Raw genomic sequence first — 19396 nt, forward strand, 5'->3', positions numbered from 1 at the left:
ATGCAGATTAGGAGTTAAGGAATGAGGCCATAGTTTTAATCTAGAGATCTAAATGCTAAAAAAGTTTCCATGAAGTCTCTTCTAGACAGAAGAAAAATTTATAAACTATTCAAAGGTATATTTCTATTAGTATTTCTTCTTCTTTTTTTTCCCCTGGCTACACCGCATAGCTTGCAGGATCTCAGTTCCCACCAGGGATTGAACCTGGGTCACAGCAGTGAAAGTCTGGAATCCTAACCACTAGTTCAAAAGGGAACTTCTTAGTATTTCTTAATTCGCTATACTCAAATGTAACAGGCTACTCTCTCCTTCAATACAAACACTGGTTTAATACTCAGCCACAGAAATGTCCTTTGTATTCCACCTGCAAGAATGCTACCGCATAGACAGCAAGTACACAGAGCATAGAGACTACATGTATTGTTTTATAGAGTCATAATATATCCACGGGCAGGTAAGTAATTAAAGAAACTTGATGAGGATAAGACCTTTAAAGAATGACTCCAAATTCTTGGCCAGGTCTAGAATAAGCATTTAAACTACTATTTCTATTCCCTTCTGCATTCTTCCCCACTCCTTGCCAACTGTTTTAAAAGTGCATTTAAAGTTTAGTTGAAACTTATCTGAGGATGCTAGGTTTGGAGATAACACCCATGTCTAAGCTGGTCCACATTTTTAAAGGTAGAAACTTTTGGGTGATACATTAAGAATGGTCCTCTTTCTAGAATCAACTGCATTCTGAGATCCTCTCTCTAAAACAGGACTTCTAACTACTAGGTACAGTGACTTGATCAAAATTTAATGAGGTCAAAATTAAGACAGTTTTAAAAGACATGGCGGGAACTTAAGTGCATATTACTAAGTGAAAGAAGCCAATGTGTAAAGGCCTCATACCACATGATGTCAACCAAATGACATTCTAGGTAAGGCCAGACTATGGAGACAGTTAAAAAGATCAGTGGTTGCCAGGGGTTAGAGGAGAGGGATGGATGAATAGGTGGAACACACGATTATTAGGACAGTGAAGCTACTCTATATTACACTATAATGGTGGATCCATGTCATTAACACGTATCTGTCTAAACCCATAGTACATATGACACATCAAGAGTGAATCCTAATGTAAATTAACTACGGGCTTAGGGTGCTGATGTGTCGGCAAAGGTTCAACAACTGTAAGAAAGGTACTACTCTGGTGGAGAAGCAGGATAATGAGGGAGGTTATGCACGTGTGGGGGCAGAGGGTTTAGGGGAAATCTCTGAACCATCTGCTCAATATTGCCATGAACCTAAAACTGCTAGAAAAATAAAATCTATCAAAAAATTTTAAGTCTACCCTGCTATGGTTCTCTTGCTAAGACAGACTTTTTCCATTCTTCTACAATCCTTAAAATGTCCAATTCTTGTTTAGGGCTGCTTCCTGGCTCAATGCTAGTAAGAGCTGTGTTCAAATCTACTGTGAATCTCTAAGGACTTGGAGGATCTTTGCATAATATGAAGACGCATACTGTTTACTGCCATTAATGAGGAAACTAAGTAGTTGGCAAACAAACTATTTTTTTGGAAAAAAACAAAACACCAGATTTAAAACCATTAAAGTCAGGGAACTGCTAATTTTTGTATAATTAGAACATACTGTTTCTCAATAATGAATTTTATTTTTAAACTGATGTTTTTATATACATTTCACACTGTCATATTTTTAAGTCCTAACTTCATGGGCTGAATCATCACAAGTGTTAGAGCAATATTTATCAAATCCACCCCTCCAAACAGACAGTAAATTTGATTTCAAAAGCTACACAGCTTACATTAATCCTACTTAGGATCAGTATAATATTTAGCTTATGTTTATTCTTAGATCACCAGCCCTTCACTGACACTTGGCAGTGCAGCGCAATGATTGCATGAGGCTTTGACACATTCCGTATTTCTGAGCCCTGACTTCAGTTTTACTAGTGTCATTACTGACTGCCTGACGCGCCCTGCAAATGGCTGAGTCTCTGGTCTCTAGCTCAACCACCCATGATTTGGTTATTCAAAGCCATGAACTTCCTGGTGTTGCCTGGTAGCTGCTCACTCTTAACAGATGGACATTCTCGCATGTCTGTTTAGTAGAAGTCAAATGCCTCCCTGCCTAACAAAGCTTGGTTTTGCAACATTTCATCCTACAAATGGTTATTTCTTCCTAGGAATTTATTCTAATTAGGGTAAACTACCTTGAATATGGTCTTATGTCCGAACTGCTAAATTTTCTATGAACTTGGGTAAATATTAGAGATAATTTCAGATACGCTAATGCATTTTTACTTTTTCAATAGGAAAAAGGACAAATGGACACTAGAGAATGCTTTTAAACTTGATCTTAATCATTATAAATATGGTTATATCATGGGACATTAAAACTTTGACATTCGGTTTAGAGGTGGTCCAGTACTCTTGCCTGGAAAATCCCATGGACAGAGGAGCCTGGAAGGCTGCAGTCCAATGGGGTCGCTGAGGGTCGGACGGGACTGAGCGACTTCACTTTCATGCATTGGAGAAGGAAATGGCAACCCACTCCAGTGTTCTTGCCTGGAGAATCCCAGGGACGGGGGAGCCTGGTGGGCTGCCGTCCATTGGGTCCCACAGAGTCGGACACGACTGAAGCAACTTAGCAGCAGCAGCAGGGCAATGTAGTATCCAGTTCCTATTCCTAGCTGTCTCATTGGATATATTGAAAAAGTAGGTTTCCAATAATAAACACCACTTTTAGAGTAGTATTGCCCTCTAGAGGCAGTGAGGGGAATGAAAATAGTGTGTTTCAATCATGCAATGCTTCCTTTTCCTTCTTTTTCAAAAAATATTTATTTTTTTGGCTGTGCGGGGCCTTCGGCGTGGCACACGAGATCGTCAATCCTTGTTGCTGCATGTGGGATATGTAGTTGTGGCATGTGGGATCTAGTTCCCTGAGCAGGGACTGAACCCAGGCCCTTGCATTAGGGGCATGGAGTCCTAGCCACTGGACCACAGCGAAGTCTCTGCAGTGCTGTATTTCTAAAGTTAGTGGTTGGCTTATGAGTTTTTTTTTTTTAAATAAGCCTTTAAAAAATATTTTTTCAGTGTCTAATTCATAATTTTAGAAAATGTTCCCAAATAGCTGATTCAGTATAAAACATTTTATCTCTAACTCTCTACTATTACTTCTACTTTTTATGAAATAGATGTTTATTTTACTTAAAGAAAAACAAGCTCCTTTTTATGAAAAATACACAATAGGTAGAGCATCTACGAATCCTATATGATTAAAGAGCTAATGAATCATGACAGTGTAACATAAGATGTCTCATAAATTGAAGAATATGATTTCTGAAATTTTTGAAATATATATATATATATACACGTTTTCTCCCCTGAAAGATTATTAACAATGTGATAAAACTTTTATTCAAGAAAAAATCAGTACATACCATACCCTAATACTGGTTAGAGTAGGAATACTACTTATATGATTCTTTACACCTTTTTAGAAGTTTTCAAATGTTATCTGATTTGATCAACATTATAGCCTTGGCATGGCTAATATTATTTCCCCAATCTGTGGATGAGGAAGCTGAAGATCAAAAGGTCAAGGGACTTTCCCCAGGTCTCAGAGTTAGTAATATTCCTCCTCCTACTCTACCCACTATTGGCAAGATGGGGTGAATGGCAGTTTGAGAGAGAGAGAGGTGAAGACAAAGCCATAGGGACTGATTTTTGACATGGTCCACTGCTGCCAGTGCTGTAGAAACAATCAAGCCAATGAATTCTCACCTGGCGACTCTGCAAGGTGCTCTTGTTTCTCTTCTCTGTCCTGAAACTGAATTAAATGTGACCACAAAGCTGACTTCCCCTGAAAGTACAAGGCATATATAATTTTTCATTTTATAACAAACAATTCATTAAAAAATAACTTCTCATCAAACCATTCACATTGAAATGCTGATTATGAAGCTGGGAAACTGAAGTTCATCCATTCCTAGCTGTGTGACATGCTGAGCATCCCGCTCCATGTGTAGTGAGGGTCCTTTGCCTCACTGACAAGGCTGGCAGCAGCCTGGGGAAGGTCAGCTAAGCAAAGGCCAGAAGTGCAGGCATGGAAATTCCCAACTTCAGCTGGGTTGGTACTTCACTGTATGTAACTAGGGCTGTCTACACTGGCCACATTAGTCAGCGTGGAATTAAAGGCTCTAGCAGCACAGAATGTATTTGTGTATGCAAAACATGTTTGGATATATGCAGGAGCAATGAGGGAAGAAAAGTGGGGCAGGAGGAGAAACAGAAAAGATGAAGAAGAAAGAAAGATGCATACAGCAGGAAAAAAAAAAAAAGAAAGGGAGATAAGAGGGACAAAAGCAGAGAAAGCATCTAATTTTTTCACCCTGAATTACCAGACAACTTAAAATGGTAAAGAACTGTTAATTCTGACAAATATTTAGATTTTTTTTTAGACAGTGATTAAAGTAGATACTTAATGGAATCTACAGTGAATACAGTCCCTGCAGTGAATGTGTTCTTTTTATCTTTTCCTTTTTACCAGGAAAGGAGCCCCAAACTACTTGCTAATCATGGGTTGTATTTTCTTTTTCTGGAATTAAAATATCTGTGGTATATTTCTCATTATCCTGTGACAAAGGGACTTATCCTTTCATTTTCATGTTTTTTTTCCTTTTTGTTACTTTTCTTAACAGGACTTCTAACTGGTCCTGTCAGCAGGGCCTCTTGAACCTGTTACCTGCTTGACTTGCAAGCCGTGGCTCCATATCCTTTCCAACAGGTCACAGAGGCTGGCAATCAGGGTGTTCTCCTCCAAGCCAGTTATGTTTGCTTCTCCATGGCCCAGTTCCACTGCTTCGTGTCCCATCTTCTCCACCAACATGCGTTTCGTCTGAAAATATCACATGCGGTCTCAAGTGTTATTCCAGCAATGAGGCCAAAAACCATCAAGTCAATTCCTGAATGAGGACACCTGGGTTCCCTTCACTATATTTCTAACTGCAGATTTGGAATCACCTTGGGGAAAGTGTCTTAATCTCTGTGGTCAACCAATGAATAATAGCATGTATAACTATTCTGTCAGAGAAATAGAGAGCCACTCAAGAGAGATTCTGATGCTATTTTAAAGTATCCTCATGAAAATGCTTATGAACAATACACCAAATCTACTATATATCACAGAATCTGAAACTCCATCCTGCCACCACCACTCATGCTCCATCTTAGCACACTAAAGATATTCACACTTGTTTCGATTGCACTTAGGCAAAAACCACAATACAAACAGGCAGTTCTAAATTGTTTCAGAATTCTCTAATTTGTAAGTGAAGCAGACTTCTTTTTTCCTTCTTCATTTTCCCTTTCATCTCTTCTCTGGAATGAGTATGTACCAGAAAATGGAAAGGAAATGGAAATCAGTTTCAAGTATGGTAACTTACAGCAGACTTAACTGTCCTCATAAAATATAAGTGAGAGAGAATCTAGTTACTTTAGGCAAGGACCATGTCTGTGTGATTCAGCATTGCAAGCTGATGCTGACATAGTGCATTTACTCAACACAGAGAAGGTACTCAAGAGATGACTGTCAAATAAATGAATGAAATTATTGGCTAAAATGATGTTCTGAGTTTTGTCAACTTGTAGTGCTACCTCTGATAAACACAGATATCTGAGAGGAGACTCATGTATATAACACACAAATCTACAACACAGCTAAGATCTTCTTCCTTATGGGTATATGCACACACATATGGGCACAGATGAGGTTCTACACAGGTTCACACAGAGATACATACAAACACATACAAAAAATGTGCTGCCTTTCACATAAGTTTACAACATCCCTGACAGAACTTATGATTGGCTTAATATCTGTCCATGTTGGAGAGGAAGATAGCAACAGTTGAAAGGTGAGAAAAACTGAGCAGGGCTCCCATGTCATTGATTCTGGGGTGACAGACAGAACCCGCAGAGGTTCATGACTTTAGTAAAGAGCACATGAGGTTTATGCCTCAGTATTAAGCGTCTTTCTAGTGAAGCTAAAGCTCAAGTGGGGGTTGGCTCAGTTCATTTTAGCTTTACACATGGAGTGAACATGAATGCGCACTGTCCTGCACCAGTGAGTAATACGTACCTTCATTCTACATTCTTTTAATAAGCCTTCTACAAATTTCCAGTTGGTTTGTGCAATCACCGCAGGAGAGAGGTCTGACAATTTGGGTTGCCTCAGGTTTTTTCCTAAACTTCGTGCCTCTTGCATGTATTTCTAAAAATTAAAGAGTATTTTTAATGCCTAAACACCAGATATTCTTCTAACCTACTTAACCTTAAAAATAAGTGCAGGAACAAAATGCAAAAAAAGGCCGTACATCTATATATGTGCAACAGCAGTTCAAGGTTTAGTACACTGAAAGGCAGAGGGTAGTCACACTCCCTCTATTGTTAGTCCCGTGAAAATGAGAGTGACAGAAGCCACAGCAAATAAAAACTCATTCAGTCTTTTTACTGGGAATACCCAGTGTGTGATTAGTTGGGATCATGGCTGGGATGGAAAAATTGGGGTGTCTGAATGAATATCAAACCCATGGTTTTCCAGGAACCCAGTGATTCTCAAATTACTGGTTTACTCCACCTATTTCCCCACAGATCAAGAGCCTTGAGGTGCTTCCAGCCTCTTGGGGAGTGCTGTCCTTTGTTCTAATCAAGTCACAACAGTAAATTAAGTCAGCTCTGGAAAATGGTTGCAATAAATTTTATGACCTCAGGTATACGTGCTTATTCATAAAAATGGGCATAAAACAAGCCCACCTGCCTCATAACAAAGGCTAGGCAACCACTCTGAAAAGTATCATGTACTCCCAATGTAGGAGGTGACCTCTTATTTCCAAGACACTTTGCGACATCCCTACTTTGCCTTTGTACCATGGTCAAAAGAAATCAGAAATATCATATTATTTTAGGAGACATCGACGGCTCAGAGAGGACCACAGAAACTCAGACCACTGCTCTTGAACTTTGGTTAGTGAATTTCCAGTAAGAAAGCACTACATGTCATTAGTTCAGGACAGCTGTTATCTTTCTTCTTTCTGTGGCACCTGTGAAAGCTCGTCCGGATACCTTATGTTGGTGTCAGGACTGCAGGGCAGAATCTCCAAGAAGTCTAAGTGTCTTAGGTCTGTATTTAGAGAATAATTGCTCTAATTATATAGTAAAACCAGCCGTTTATTGGAATGAGAGACACTGCAAGTCAGCACATCCTCCCACAGACACATATGTGAAATCTATCTTTACTATCTTAAGGGGAGATTTGATAGTGTAAGAAAAATATGTGTAAAATCTTTTGCATTCTTTAAATAAAAGAGAGTTTTTGCACATTTAACACATTTTCCCTTTGGAAGAAAAATAACCTGCTAAATTTAGTACAATTGTTAAAAATCTCACCAATTAGGGATTCAACAAAGCCATTTACCTTCTACTTCCCGACCCTCCTGACAAAAGGCAGCATTTACAAAATAATCTCTTTTTCAGTGTACTTATTTTAAGGATGGATTTAAAAATTAAATGGACTCTGCACACAGTTAGTTGTGTATATTTCTTCCTGCTTCAAATCCTTTTTAGAGGGTAAAAGGAAGAGGGAAAATTGACAATGAGAGGCAACAATCTCCACCAGGGAAATTAAGTGTAACAGAGTTGTGTGAAACATCCTGAAGGTTAGTATAAATAAAAGCAGGAAATGAAGAATTTCAGAAAAATAAACCTGAGATATAAGACAGGGATCATATATGAGACTATAATTACCTCCATTTCCTATCATTTCAGGTAGTACTAATGTTATTTGGAACATTACAACTTAGAGATAAATGGTTGGTAAAAACAAATGTTAACTACTAATGTTAAAAGGGTTCTGTTTCTCCCCAGGCCTCAATTCCTCCATCTTTAGGACTATGCAAATACAGAGAGAACCACTACAAGACCCAATTCTCAAGAACAGTGAAGTATCACACTTGGCTTAGGAAGGAATACACTGGCTACAATGAAAGAAGTGAGTACATGACAAAGCAAGAGGATAGGAAGAAGCCTCAGGCATTTTTCCTTTTCTCTGAGATATATGAATAGATTTGTAAAAGTCAATAATTGAATTAAAAATTAACCAGTTTAAAGTTTAGGTTCTATTTTATAATATAAATGACAGCAAGCTAGAATGGGACTGTCCTTTGAGTGGCCATATTCACTGATCAGCCAGCACATACGAGGCAGATACAGTATTAGCCAACAATGAATTCCACAGGGCCACATGCAAACTCTCCTTCTGAGCACTTTGTTGAAGCCACAAAACAAGCCACATTCCATGGACATGTGCAGAATGAATACACGGGTGGCTAAAGAACCCTTCTCATAGCAAGAAGTGGGGTTGCTTCTGCATATTGCAAAAACAAAGCAGTGCCCTTATAATAAACAAGTGACAACACAGACGTGCTTTTTTTGGGGTAACTGGAGGAAAAGGTGTATATTAAGATAAAAAACTGAGAAGGAAGAAATCTTTCATAGGGAGTGGTTTCATAATAAAGTCCATTTTCCTACAGAGGGAAGTCACCCCAGGTTTCTTCTGAGATTTCTACTATGCTCTTCTTCATTTCTAAGCCAAAAATAGTAGGAAAGTGAGTGAATAAAGTGAAAGTTGCTCAGTCATGTCCAACTCTTTGTGACCCTTATGTGACTCTTATGTGACTTAATAGTCCATGGAATTCTCCAGGCCAGAATACTGGAATGGGTAGCCTATCCCTTCTCCAGCGGATCTTCCCGACCCAGGAATCAAACTGGGGTCTCCTGCATTATAAGATTGGTAAGATTCCTTACCAACTGAGCTATCAGGGAAGCCCAAAATAGTAGGAACTATCTATAAAAACATATCCTATTATTCAGTAAACACTGAAATAATTGCTCTTCAGCGCAGGATTTCATCTAATAATATCCTGTCCCTCTAACCAACATGGAGCATGTGAAGAGCACAGCAATGTAAAGTTAAGTAAATTTATCTTACTATGTCATAATGGGATAAAATACAACCAAAAGTCCTAAGTAACTCTGGACCTCAGGTGAGTAATGTTCAGTGCAACCCAGTGTGCAGGGTTCCTGGGAGGAGTATTGGCTTGGAGTCAGGAGGCCTGGCCTGTGGGCCTAGCCCTGCCTCTGTGTGTCCATTTGACTTTAGACAAAGCCTTTTGGACTTGCTTCCCTGGTGGCTCAGACGGTAAAGACTGCCTGTGATGCGGGAAACCCAGATTCAAACCCTGAGTCAGGAAGATCCCCTGCAGAAAGGAATGGCTACCCAATCCAGTATTCTTGCCTGAAAAATTCCATGGACATAGGAGCCTAGCAGGCTACAGTACATGGAGCCACAAAAAGTCAGACATGACTGATCGACTAACACTTGGATTCAGTTAAATCATGTCAAGCTGGACAAAGATACCTCAACTGTTTCTTTTAGCAGTAAGATACTATATTGGTGATCTGATTTTCTGACCATATAAAATACAGACCAGGAACAGATAAACTCAGCAAAAGAAAAGTTGTTTGAAAATGAATCACTTATGCACTTTTGCAAAATGCTTAAGTAAAAGAAAATTTGAATACTTAAATATTTCCCCTTTTTGGAAGAAAAACAATGTGCTAAATCTAGTCCCCTTCTTTTCCCTCAAAAATACCACTGATTGGGGATTCAAATAATCAGTTTTCTCTGCCAAATGTAGAGAACACTCTTGTTAGCGCACACACCACCATGAAGAGGTACAAGTCACAAAAGAAGTGGAGAGCTAAGATTTCACGTCACAGGGTGATGTGAGGCCTCTAGAGCTATGTGCACTCACACACGTGGATGATTCAAGGAACACCACAGACAAGATTCAGGAAGATCTGCAAAGGACTTTCAGGCAAAGAACATACCAGGCAGCACTCAGAGAAGGATTTTTTAGGAAGTCGTGCAGGAGGAGGTGGACCCTGATCCCACTCCCAGAATGCCATGGAGTTCTGACAGACCACAAGTTCCCTGGAAGGCTATGAGGATGGAGAAGTGCATATGACAGAAAAGCAAAAAAGAAAAAGATGGGAGAAAGAGACAAGCAAAACAAGCATGCATATGATAAAGTCACAGCAGAAGGGAAGGGAGAGAAATACAGTAGCACAACGAAAAGCAGTAGACAGGCTATGTTTCAGTTCTTAAGAAAATGTTTAAAACCATGTATGTATGAACAAATCAACAAAAAGCAATATATATATTCAGAATGATGTTTTCTGCTTTTTTTTTAACCCATTTGAGTTTAGAAAAGAGTTAACAGATAATTGCATTTTTTTGATCACAAGAAAAAATTAAAAAAGAGAGAGAAAAAAATTACCTATCATTATTCAAATGTATAATTAGTTTTATTTTCAAATAGTACAAATAAAGCATAAGGATATTAATTTACAGTAATTTTAAAACACTCCTAAAAATGGTGTCAACAAGCCAAGGACAAATCACAGGCAAATATATATTTACTAAGTTTAAATTATGCTTGAAACTTAGAAAGTCTATGCTTCTTATACCTTTTTCCCCCTGCAGGAGATATACTGACCAAAACTTTATCTTAAGCTCAGCCTTTACTTGATGTGGTCCAGAGGGAGACCTGTTTTACAGCCTTATTTTAGATATATAAAAATTACAAAATGGAAAAAAAAAAAGGTGTTTCAGCTATGTCAGTCAGTATAAGAGAATTACTATTTTAAAACATAAATTGAACAATTATTTTTTTTTAGAAGAATGCAAGAGAACCTACGCAATGATACCTGCTGGACTAAGTAAGCCTAGCTTACAGTTCCTGCATCAAAGCATCCCAGGAAGGCAACACACATACCTCCCTCAAGTCGTTGTCCAGCCCAACGTGGTCGGAATGCTGGCGAAGGCGGTCTTTCCTGCGCTGTGCAGTGGCACTCCGACTTACCCAGCGACTGAAAGAATAGAAGGGGGTAGGTTAAAACAAACAATCAAACGAAAAAATAAAATGTGATCTCACATGTCTTTAAAATAGAAAGGATGTACGGTTGAAAACTAAAGACCAGCAATACTTATTTTTCAATAGATTCTTTTTAAACAAGTATATACCAGCTTTATTGAGATGTAATTTAGATACCAGATACTGGCTCAGTTGCTCAGTCATGGCCAGCTCTTTACAACCCCATGGACTATAGCCTGCCAGCCTCCCCTGACAATGGAAATTTTTCAAAGCAAGAATACAGAAGTATTGCCATTTCCTTCTCCAGGAGATATCATATAATTCATCCATTTAAAGTATCCAATTCAGTGGTTTTTAGCATATTCATAGAGAGGTGCAACCCTCACCACAATCAATGCTTCTTTCAAACTGAGGTTAAAAAATGTACAGTGTCTGTAATGATTCTCTCCTTTCCACCTACCTGCCCAACAGAGCCCCAAGCCTGGATAGAGACCACTGCAGCACTTTCCTTTATCATATCCATGTATTAATAGATTAGTTCTTGATTTCCCTCATGACTACCAAGAATCACTGAAACTGCTGCCCTTTATCAAGTTCTCCCATTTCTCTTCAAGACTGTTACCAAACCTTTCCCTTTATCCTCAAGTGCCTCTACTCAACTTGATGACCCAGCCTTGCCTCCCTCCTGCTGCTCTCTACTTGACTGATACACACATACAGACCCAACCCCCACTCATCTTTCTTCTAATTCCAAAGTGTAATATATATTGGCCACAGCTTGAAACTTCATCCCTGACCAGTCCTCTCTTGCCTACTCCAATTTTCTCTATTAGAAATCTCGTGTGCTGTATCTCCAATTTTTTTTCTCTCAAATGAGTATTGCCTTTCAGCTTACAAGTATACTGGTCTCTCTGACACTACATTTCAATCTGTTTCTTTGCTCTTTCATGTAAACATTCTTAAGAAAAGTTTACATGTAAGGCCTCTGCTTAATTATCTTTGGATCTGTTGTTCATCTCAAATCAGATTCTTTCCCTGAAAATGATCTTTTTTTTTTTTTTTTTTTTTTTTTCTTGTATTTTTTTTATTACAAACACAAACACTCTCCTAACCAAACCCAAGTCTTTTATTAACCAATATAAGTAGCCTTGCCAAAGCAAAGCCTCAAAAAATTAGTTTCAAACTCAGAATTGTTCCTCTCCACGGAAATCTTTAGTAAAAGGCGAAAGATTTATACGGTCTGAAGAGAAAGCAGAGTATTGAAAATGATCTTGATGAAGCCATTTATAGCCCTAACTGCCAATCCAATGGCTGTAATTCAATTTTTAGCTTACTTACAGTTTCTGCTGATCCTTCTCTCTACCTTAAACCTCCAGCTATCTTCAAATACCTCAGTGATCCCAATGGGGTAAGATCTCTCACATTTGAGCCTTGGAAGATGAAGTTTTCTTCCAACTTCTATTCATCTCTCAGACAGCTTTAGGTGCTACATAGAAAGTGTTCTATAATTCCTCCAAATTTAAATTAGCTATCCCTCTCATACTCTCCAATTACAGTATTTATCACAGTGTTTTATAATAACTTAAGTCTATTTTCTATACAATCCTCTCTGCTATAAATGCTTGAAGGGTCGATGTCATGTCTGTAAGCCATTTATCTGCAGAGTCAACTACATCACCTATTCCTTCTATAAATACACCCTAAATAAATGTAATCAGAGACAGTCTAATATTTAGGTTTACAGATGTTCATCACAGCATACATGCAATAATGAATTCTAAGTTTCCTTTATTCTAAGACTCACATTTTGAATGAGTTAGTCACTCACACCTGGGGCTTCCCCAATGGCTCAGTGGATAAAGAATCTGCCTGTAATGCAGGAAACACAGGCGATGAGGGTTTAATTCCTGGGTTGGGAAGATACCCTGGAGAAAGGAATGGCAACCCACTCCAATATTCTTGCCTGGAGAATCCCATGGACAAAGGAGCCTGGCAGGCTACGGTCCAAAAGGCAGCAAAGAGTTGGACATGACTGAGTGACTACACACACAAGACTCACATTTTGGCTTTTAAATGTTTCTGAAACTAGGATGAATCTTCTATGTCATATACAAGTTTAAAGTATAATTTTTCCAAAAAGCTTTTGAATTAATAGCAGATCTTACAATCAACAGTTACTCAGAATCAAGTAAACATGTTCAGTTCAGTTCAGTTGCTCAGTTGTGTACAACTCTTTGCAACCCCATGGGCTGCAGCACACCAGGATTCCCTGTCCATCAACTCTTGGACATTGCTCAAACTCATGTCCATCGAGTCAGTGATGCCATCCAACCATCTCATCCTCTGTCGTCCCCTTCTCCTCCTGCCTTCAATCTTTCTCAGGTTCAGGGTCTTTTCCAATGAGTCAGTTCTTTGTTTGCATCAGGTGGGCAAACTATTGGAATTTCGGCTTCAGCATCAGCCCTTCCAATGAATATTCAGGCCTGATTTCCTTTAGGATTGATTGCTTGGATCTCCTTGCAGTCCAAGACACTCTCAGGAGTCTTCTCTAACACCACAGTTCAAAAGCATCAATTCTTCGGTGTTCAGCTTTCTTTATAGTCCAACTCTCACATCTATACATGACTACTGGAAAAACCACAGCATTGACTAGACAGGGTCTTTGTCAGCAAAGTCTCTGCTTTTTAATATACTGTCTAACTTGGTCAAAGCTTTTCTTCCAAGGAGCAAGTGTCTTAATTTCATGGCTCAATGCAACCTAAATGTTCAACAGTAGGGGGTGATATAATGAAAGACCATATAGTCATTTAAAAAATTAAGTTACCAGAAATATCAATGGGGCTTCCAGGGTGGCTCAGATGGTGAAGAATCTGCCTCCAATGCAGGAGACCTGGGTTTGACTCCTGGGTAGGGAAGATCCCCTGGAGAAGGGAATGGCTACCCACTCCAGTATTCTTGGCCGGAAAATGCCACTGATAGAGGAGCCTGGTGGGCTACTGTCCATGGGGTCGCAAAGAGTTGGACGCGACTGAGTGACTAAGACTTTCACTTTCAGGAATATCAATAATATGGGACAGTGGTCATGATACAAGAGTGAATGAAAAAGCTGGATACATTTAAGAAATTTTCTAATTAACAAAATAAGTATGGACATGCACACATATCAGGATCCATGCAATGGAAAGACATAATACCAAAAGTTAACATTTCATGGTGATGGCATTTTAAGTGGTTTTCTTTTTATTTTCAATTAATTTTTAATTGAAGTATAGCTGATATACAATTTAAGTTTCAGTATACAACAAAGTATTCACAGTTTTTTTGTTATATCTCATTTATAGTTATTATAAAGTATTGGCTGCATTTCTTGTGCTGTACGATATATCCTTGTTGTTTTTGTTGTTCAGTAGCTCAGTAGTGTCAGACTCTTTGCAACTCCATGGACTGTAGCCCGCCAGGATTCCCTGTCCTTCTCTATCTCCTGGAGCTTGCTCAAACTCATGTCATTTAGTCAGTGATGCAGCCAACCATCTTGTCCTCTGTTGTCCCCTTCTCCTCCTGCCTTCAATCTTTCCCAGCATCAGGGTCTTCTCCAATGAGTCAGCTCTTTGCATGAGGTAGCCAGAGTACTGGACCGTCAGCTTTAGCATCAGTCCTTCCAATGAATATTCAGGGTTGATTTCCTTTAGGATGGACTGGTTTGATCTCCCTGCTGTCCAAGGGACTCTCAAGAGTTTTTCCCACAATTTGAAGGCATCAATTCTTCAGCACTCAACCTTTTTTATTGTCCAACTCTTACATCCATACATGACTACTGGAAAAACCATAGCATTAAATATACAGACCTTTGTAGGCAAAGTAATATCTCTGCTTTTTAAAATACTGTCTAGGTTTGTCACTGCTTTTCTTTCAAGGAGCAAGTATCCTTTAATTTCATGGCTGCAGTTACCACCTGCAGTGATTCTGGAGTCTAAGAAAATAAAATCTGTCACTGTTTCCATTGTTTCCCCATCTATTTGCCATGAAGTGATGGAACTGGATGCCATGATCTTTTTGTTTTTTTGAATGCTGAGTTTTAAGCCAGCTTTTTTACTCTCTTTCACCTTCATTAAGAGGCTCTTTAGTTCCTCTTTGCTTTCTGCCATAAGGGTGGTGTCATCTGCATATATGAGGTTATTGATATTTCTCCTGGAAGTCTTGATTCCAGCTTGTGCTTCATCCAGTCCGGCATTTCACATGATGTACTCTGCATATAAGTTAAATAAGCATGGTGACAATATATATTAGCCTTGACGTACTATTTGGACCAGTCCATTGAAGGTGGTCTGGTATTTTCATTTCTTGAAGAATTTTCCACAGTTTGTTCTGATCTACACAGTCAAAGGCTTTAGTGTAGAAAATGAAGCATATATTTTTCTGAAATTCTCTAGCTTTTTCTATGATTTAATGGATGTTGGCAATATGATCTCTGGTTCTTCTACCTTTTGTAAACCCAGCTTGTACATCTGGAAGTTCACATACTGTTGAAGCCTAGCTTGAAGGACTTTTAGCATTATTTTGCAAGCATGTAAAACTGTGCGGTATAATTTTGAATTCAATTGTGCGGTACAATTTTGAGTACAACTGTGCGGTAATTTTAATGTTCTTTGGCATTGCCCTTCTGGCAGTTTTCATTGGGACTGAAATGAAAACTGACCTTTTCCAGTCCTGTGGCCACTGCTGTTTTCCAATTTGCTGGCATATTGAGTGTAGCACTTTCACAGGACCGTCTTTTAGGATTTGAAATAGCTCAGCTGAAATTCCATTACCTTCACTAACTTTGTTCATAGTGATACTTCCTAAGGCCCACTTGACTTCACATTCCAGGATGTCTGGCTCTATGTGACTGATCACACCATCATGGTTATCTGGGTCAAGAAGATCTTTTTTGTACAGTTCTTCTGTGTATTCTTGACATCTCTTCTTAGTATCTTCTGTTAGGTCCATACCATTTCTGTCCTTTATTGTGCCTATCTTTGCATGAAATGTTCTCTTGGTATCTCTAATTTTCTTGAAGAGATCTCTAGTCTTTCCCACTATCGTTTCCCTCTATTTCTTTGCATTGTTCACTTAAAAAGGCTTTCTTACCTCTCCCTGCTATTCTCTGGAACTCTGCATTCAGATGAGTATATCTTTCCTTTTCTCATTTGCCTTTTGCTTCTCTTCTTTTCTCAGCTATTTGTAAGGCCTCCTCAGACAACCACTTTGCGTTTTTGCATTTCTTTCTCTTGGGGGTGGTTTTGTTCACTGCCTCCTATACGATGTAACGAATTTCTGTCCATAGGTCTTCAGGCACTCTATTAGATCTAATCCCTTCAATCTATTTGTCATTTCCACTGTATAATTATAAGGGATTTGATTTCGGTCATACCTGAATGGCCGAGTGGTTTTCCCTACATTCTTCTATATCCTTGTAGTATATTTATTTCAAAGATAGTAGTTTGTACTTCTTAATCTCCTACCCCTTTCTTGTCTCTTCCTCCCCTTCCCTCTCCCCACTGATAATCACTAGTTTGTTCTCTGTATCTGTGAATCTGTTTCTGTTTTATGTTCACTGATTTGTCTTACTTTTTAGATTTCACATATAAGTAATACCATACAGTATTTGTCTTTCTCTGACTTATTTCTTGTACTGATTTCAAGTTCATCCATGTTGTTGCAGATGACAAAATTTTATTCTTTTTTTATGGCTGAGTATTACTCCATTGTGTATATGTACAGATACTGCATCTTCTCTATCCATTCATCTATTGAAGTACGTTGAGGGTGCTTCCATATCTTGGCAATTATAAATAATGCTTCTATGGACACCGGGGTGTATGTATCTTTTCCAATTAGCCTTTTCTGTTTTTTTTTTTTTTTTTCAGATAAATATCCAGAAATAGAACTACTATAAAATATGGCAATAGAACTATAAAATAGCTTTTAGTTTTTAGAGAAACACCCATACTGTTTTCCATAGTGACCTCCCTGATTTACATTCCCACCAACAGTGTACAAGGGTTCTCTTTTCTCCATTTACTCACCAACATTTGTTATTTGTGGTCTTTTTGATGACAGCCATTTTGACGAGTGTGAGGTGATATTTGGGGCTTCCCTGGTAGCTCAGCTGATGAAGTCCACCTGCAATGCAGGAGACCCTGGCAGGAGATCCTGGTTCAATTCCTGCGTTGGGAAGATACCTTGGAGAAGGGATAGGCTACCTACTCCAGTTCTTGGGCTTCCCTGCTGGCTCAGATGGTAAAGAATCCGCCTGTAGTTCAGGAGACCTGGGTTGGGAGGAACCCCTGGAGGGAGGCATGGCAACCCACTCCAGTATTCTTGCCTGCAGAATCCCCATGAACAGAGAAGCCTGGTGGGCTGTAGTCCATAGGATCACAAGAGTTGGATATGACCGAGTGACATACGCATGAGGTGTTATTTCACTGGGGTCTTAACTTACACTTCTCTGATGATTAATGATGTTGAGCATCTTTTCCTGTGCCTGTTGGCCATTTGTGTATGTCTTCTTTGCAAAAATTTCTATCCAGACTTTCTGCTCATTTTTAATTGTTTTTTTTTTTTTTTTTTTTTGATGTTGAGTTGGATGAGCCGTTTATTTATGCTGGATATTAATCCCTTATCAGTCATATCATTTGGAAATATTTTCTCCCATTCAGTAGGCTGTCTTTTGGTTTTCTTGATGGCTCCCTTTGCTATGCAAAAATTTTAAGTCTAATTAGGTCTCATTTATTTATTTTTGCTTTTATTTCCTTTAGGAGACAGATCCAAAAAAATACTGCTACAATTTATGTCAAATAGTGTTCTATGTTTTCTTCATATATCAAATTATTTTAAAAGATTTCTAAGCTCTTGGTTTATCATGCCCATGACTGCATTCATTGCACTATTCTAGAACTATTTACTCTTGATATATCCCTGAGAGCACAGAGCTATACACAAGAAGTGAATTTATACTTTTGCCATCCATCAAGTCACACTGCATGACCGACAACTGATGATTTAAAATGTATTATTAATATAGTATCCAATTTACAAAAAGCTTAAAATCAGAGTGCTGCTTCTTTTGTTGCTCTTTAAATAATTTATGCATGCCTTTGGTTTCAAACTGATGAATCATCTCATTTCAGCCTGCTATTTAGAGGAACACTGAATAATTATGATAAAAATGGTAGCAAAGTAAAGTAGCCCCTCTTAAAATAGTTTTTTTTTTTTTTTTTTTTAAAGAATAGGCTTATACTGAGAAAAAAATGCAAAGAGCTAGTGACAGATCTTTGAAGTAGAATCCTTGGAAATGTCCCTAAAGCAAAAGATCAACGTAAGACTGTATAAGACTGTAAAAAGGATATTGAAAAGGAAGATTCAGAAAAAAAATCCTATCAAGACACTGAAAAATCGATTCTCTGCTTCATAAAACTTTAGTCAGACCCCTGGAACTTCTCCTAAGCCTATCTATGGATTTCTTTGTAAAATTCAGTTTTAGTAAGAAACTTGCTAAGTCAGCTTAGCATAAACCATTTTCCCTCTCATTATATGATCATTCTGGACATCCGATCAAGTTCTGAATTCTCCACCATCCCCCAGGTGATGTCTAATCACTCAGGTCTGTCTTCAGCAAGAATCCTATTAGGTCAGCTCACTCAGAATCCCCCTTTACCCCTGATGTTCCCTCTTGGTAACTTCCTACTCACTGATCTCCACTCTGCTCCTTGGTGATAAATTCCCACGTGTCCATGCAATATTCAGAGAAGCCTCTAATCTCCCTCTCCACTGCAAGACTCCACTGCAGTGGTCTCTATACCTTAAATAAAGGAACCCTCTTCAATAAGTGTCATGAAATTTTTTTTTAAGAACTCGGAAGCAAAATATAAATACTAGCTGATGAATTTATATAGTAAATAAAGAGGAAGGGTAAAATATAAGTAACACAATATATAAAGACCTGGAAGCCTTGGAAACAGCCTTGTAGCCAAAAAGAAAACAACAAACCCTGTTTGTCAACAAACAAATACTAAAATTTGCTCATATTAAAAAATTAGGATTACTAAACAGTAAAAATATGAGGTGGATTATAAACACCAGCTAATGAACTTATATAATGAATAAAGGAAGGAGCAAAATACACATGGCTGAACATTTCTCCTGGTAGGCAAAATGGAAAAGCACAAAAGACAAGGATAAATATTAACTTTCAGGATATAACTAGCATCTCATTCTTTGAGACAAAATGCCCAGTTTAATTTTATTTTCCAAACAGGGAAATGGGCATCTGCTTAAAAAGTTACTATGAAGTCCACACATTCCTCATCTTGTTAAATCATTTTTCTTTACATTATTAAACCTCATTTATTAAG

At 38.4% G+C, this 19396-nt stretch overlaps 1 protein-coding gene, 1 long non-coding RNA gene and 1 other non-coding gene across 5 annotated transcripts in view; 1 reads left to right on the top strand and 2 right to left on the bottom strand.

Moving 5' to 3' along the window:
* LOC123333214 overlaps nucleotides 1-11075 on the top strand; it is a 70502-nt gene extending 59427 nt beyond the window's left edge. The window contains exons 6-7 of the long non-coding RNA XR_006550424.2: nucleotides 7933-8056; nucleotides 10807-11075. This is a non-coding gene — a long non-coding RNA (uncharacterized LOC123333214). The remainder of the gene's footprint in view (nucleotides 1-7932; nucleotides 8057-10806) is intronic.
* Nucleotides 1-19396, bottom strand: part of DENND5B (DENN domain containing 5B) — a 222235-nt gene that overhangs the window by 37159 nt on the left and 165680 nt on the right. For all 3 annotated transcript variants that reach the window (XM_025283467.3, XM_006069091.4, XM_044941315.2), the window contains 4 exons: nucleotides 10905-10998; nucleotides 6149-6280; nucleotides 4754-4906; nucleotides 3793-3871 (listed from right to left, as the gene is read on the bottom strand). In XM_025283467.3, the coding sequence (XP_025139252.2) occupies nucleotides 3793-3871; nucleotides 4754-4906; nucleotides 6149-6280; nucleotides 10905-10998 (458 nt within the window). The remainder of the gene's footprint in view (nucleotides 1-3792; nucleotides 3872-4753; nucleotides 4907-6148; nucleotides 6281-10904; nucleotides 10999-19396) is intronic.
* Nucleotides 12148-12263, bottom strand: LOC123465744. The gene has a single exon (XR_006641036.1). It is a non-coding gene; the product is annotated as a U5 spliceosomal RNA (small nuclear RNA).

The sequence above is a fragment of the Bubalus bubalis genome, chromosome 4 (genome assembly GCF_019923935.1).
Source record: "Bubalus bubalis isolate 160015118507 breed Murrah chromosome 4, NDDB_SH_1, whole genome shotgun sequence".
NCBI lineage: Eukaryota > Metazoa > Chordata > Mammalia > Artiodactyla > Bovidae > Bubalus > Bubalus bubalis.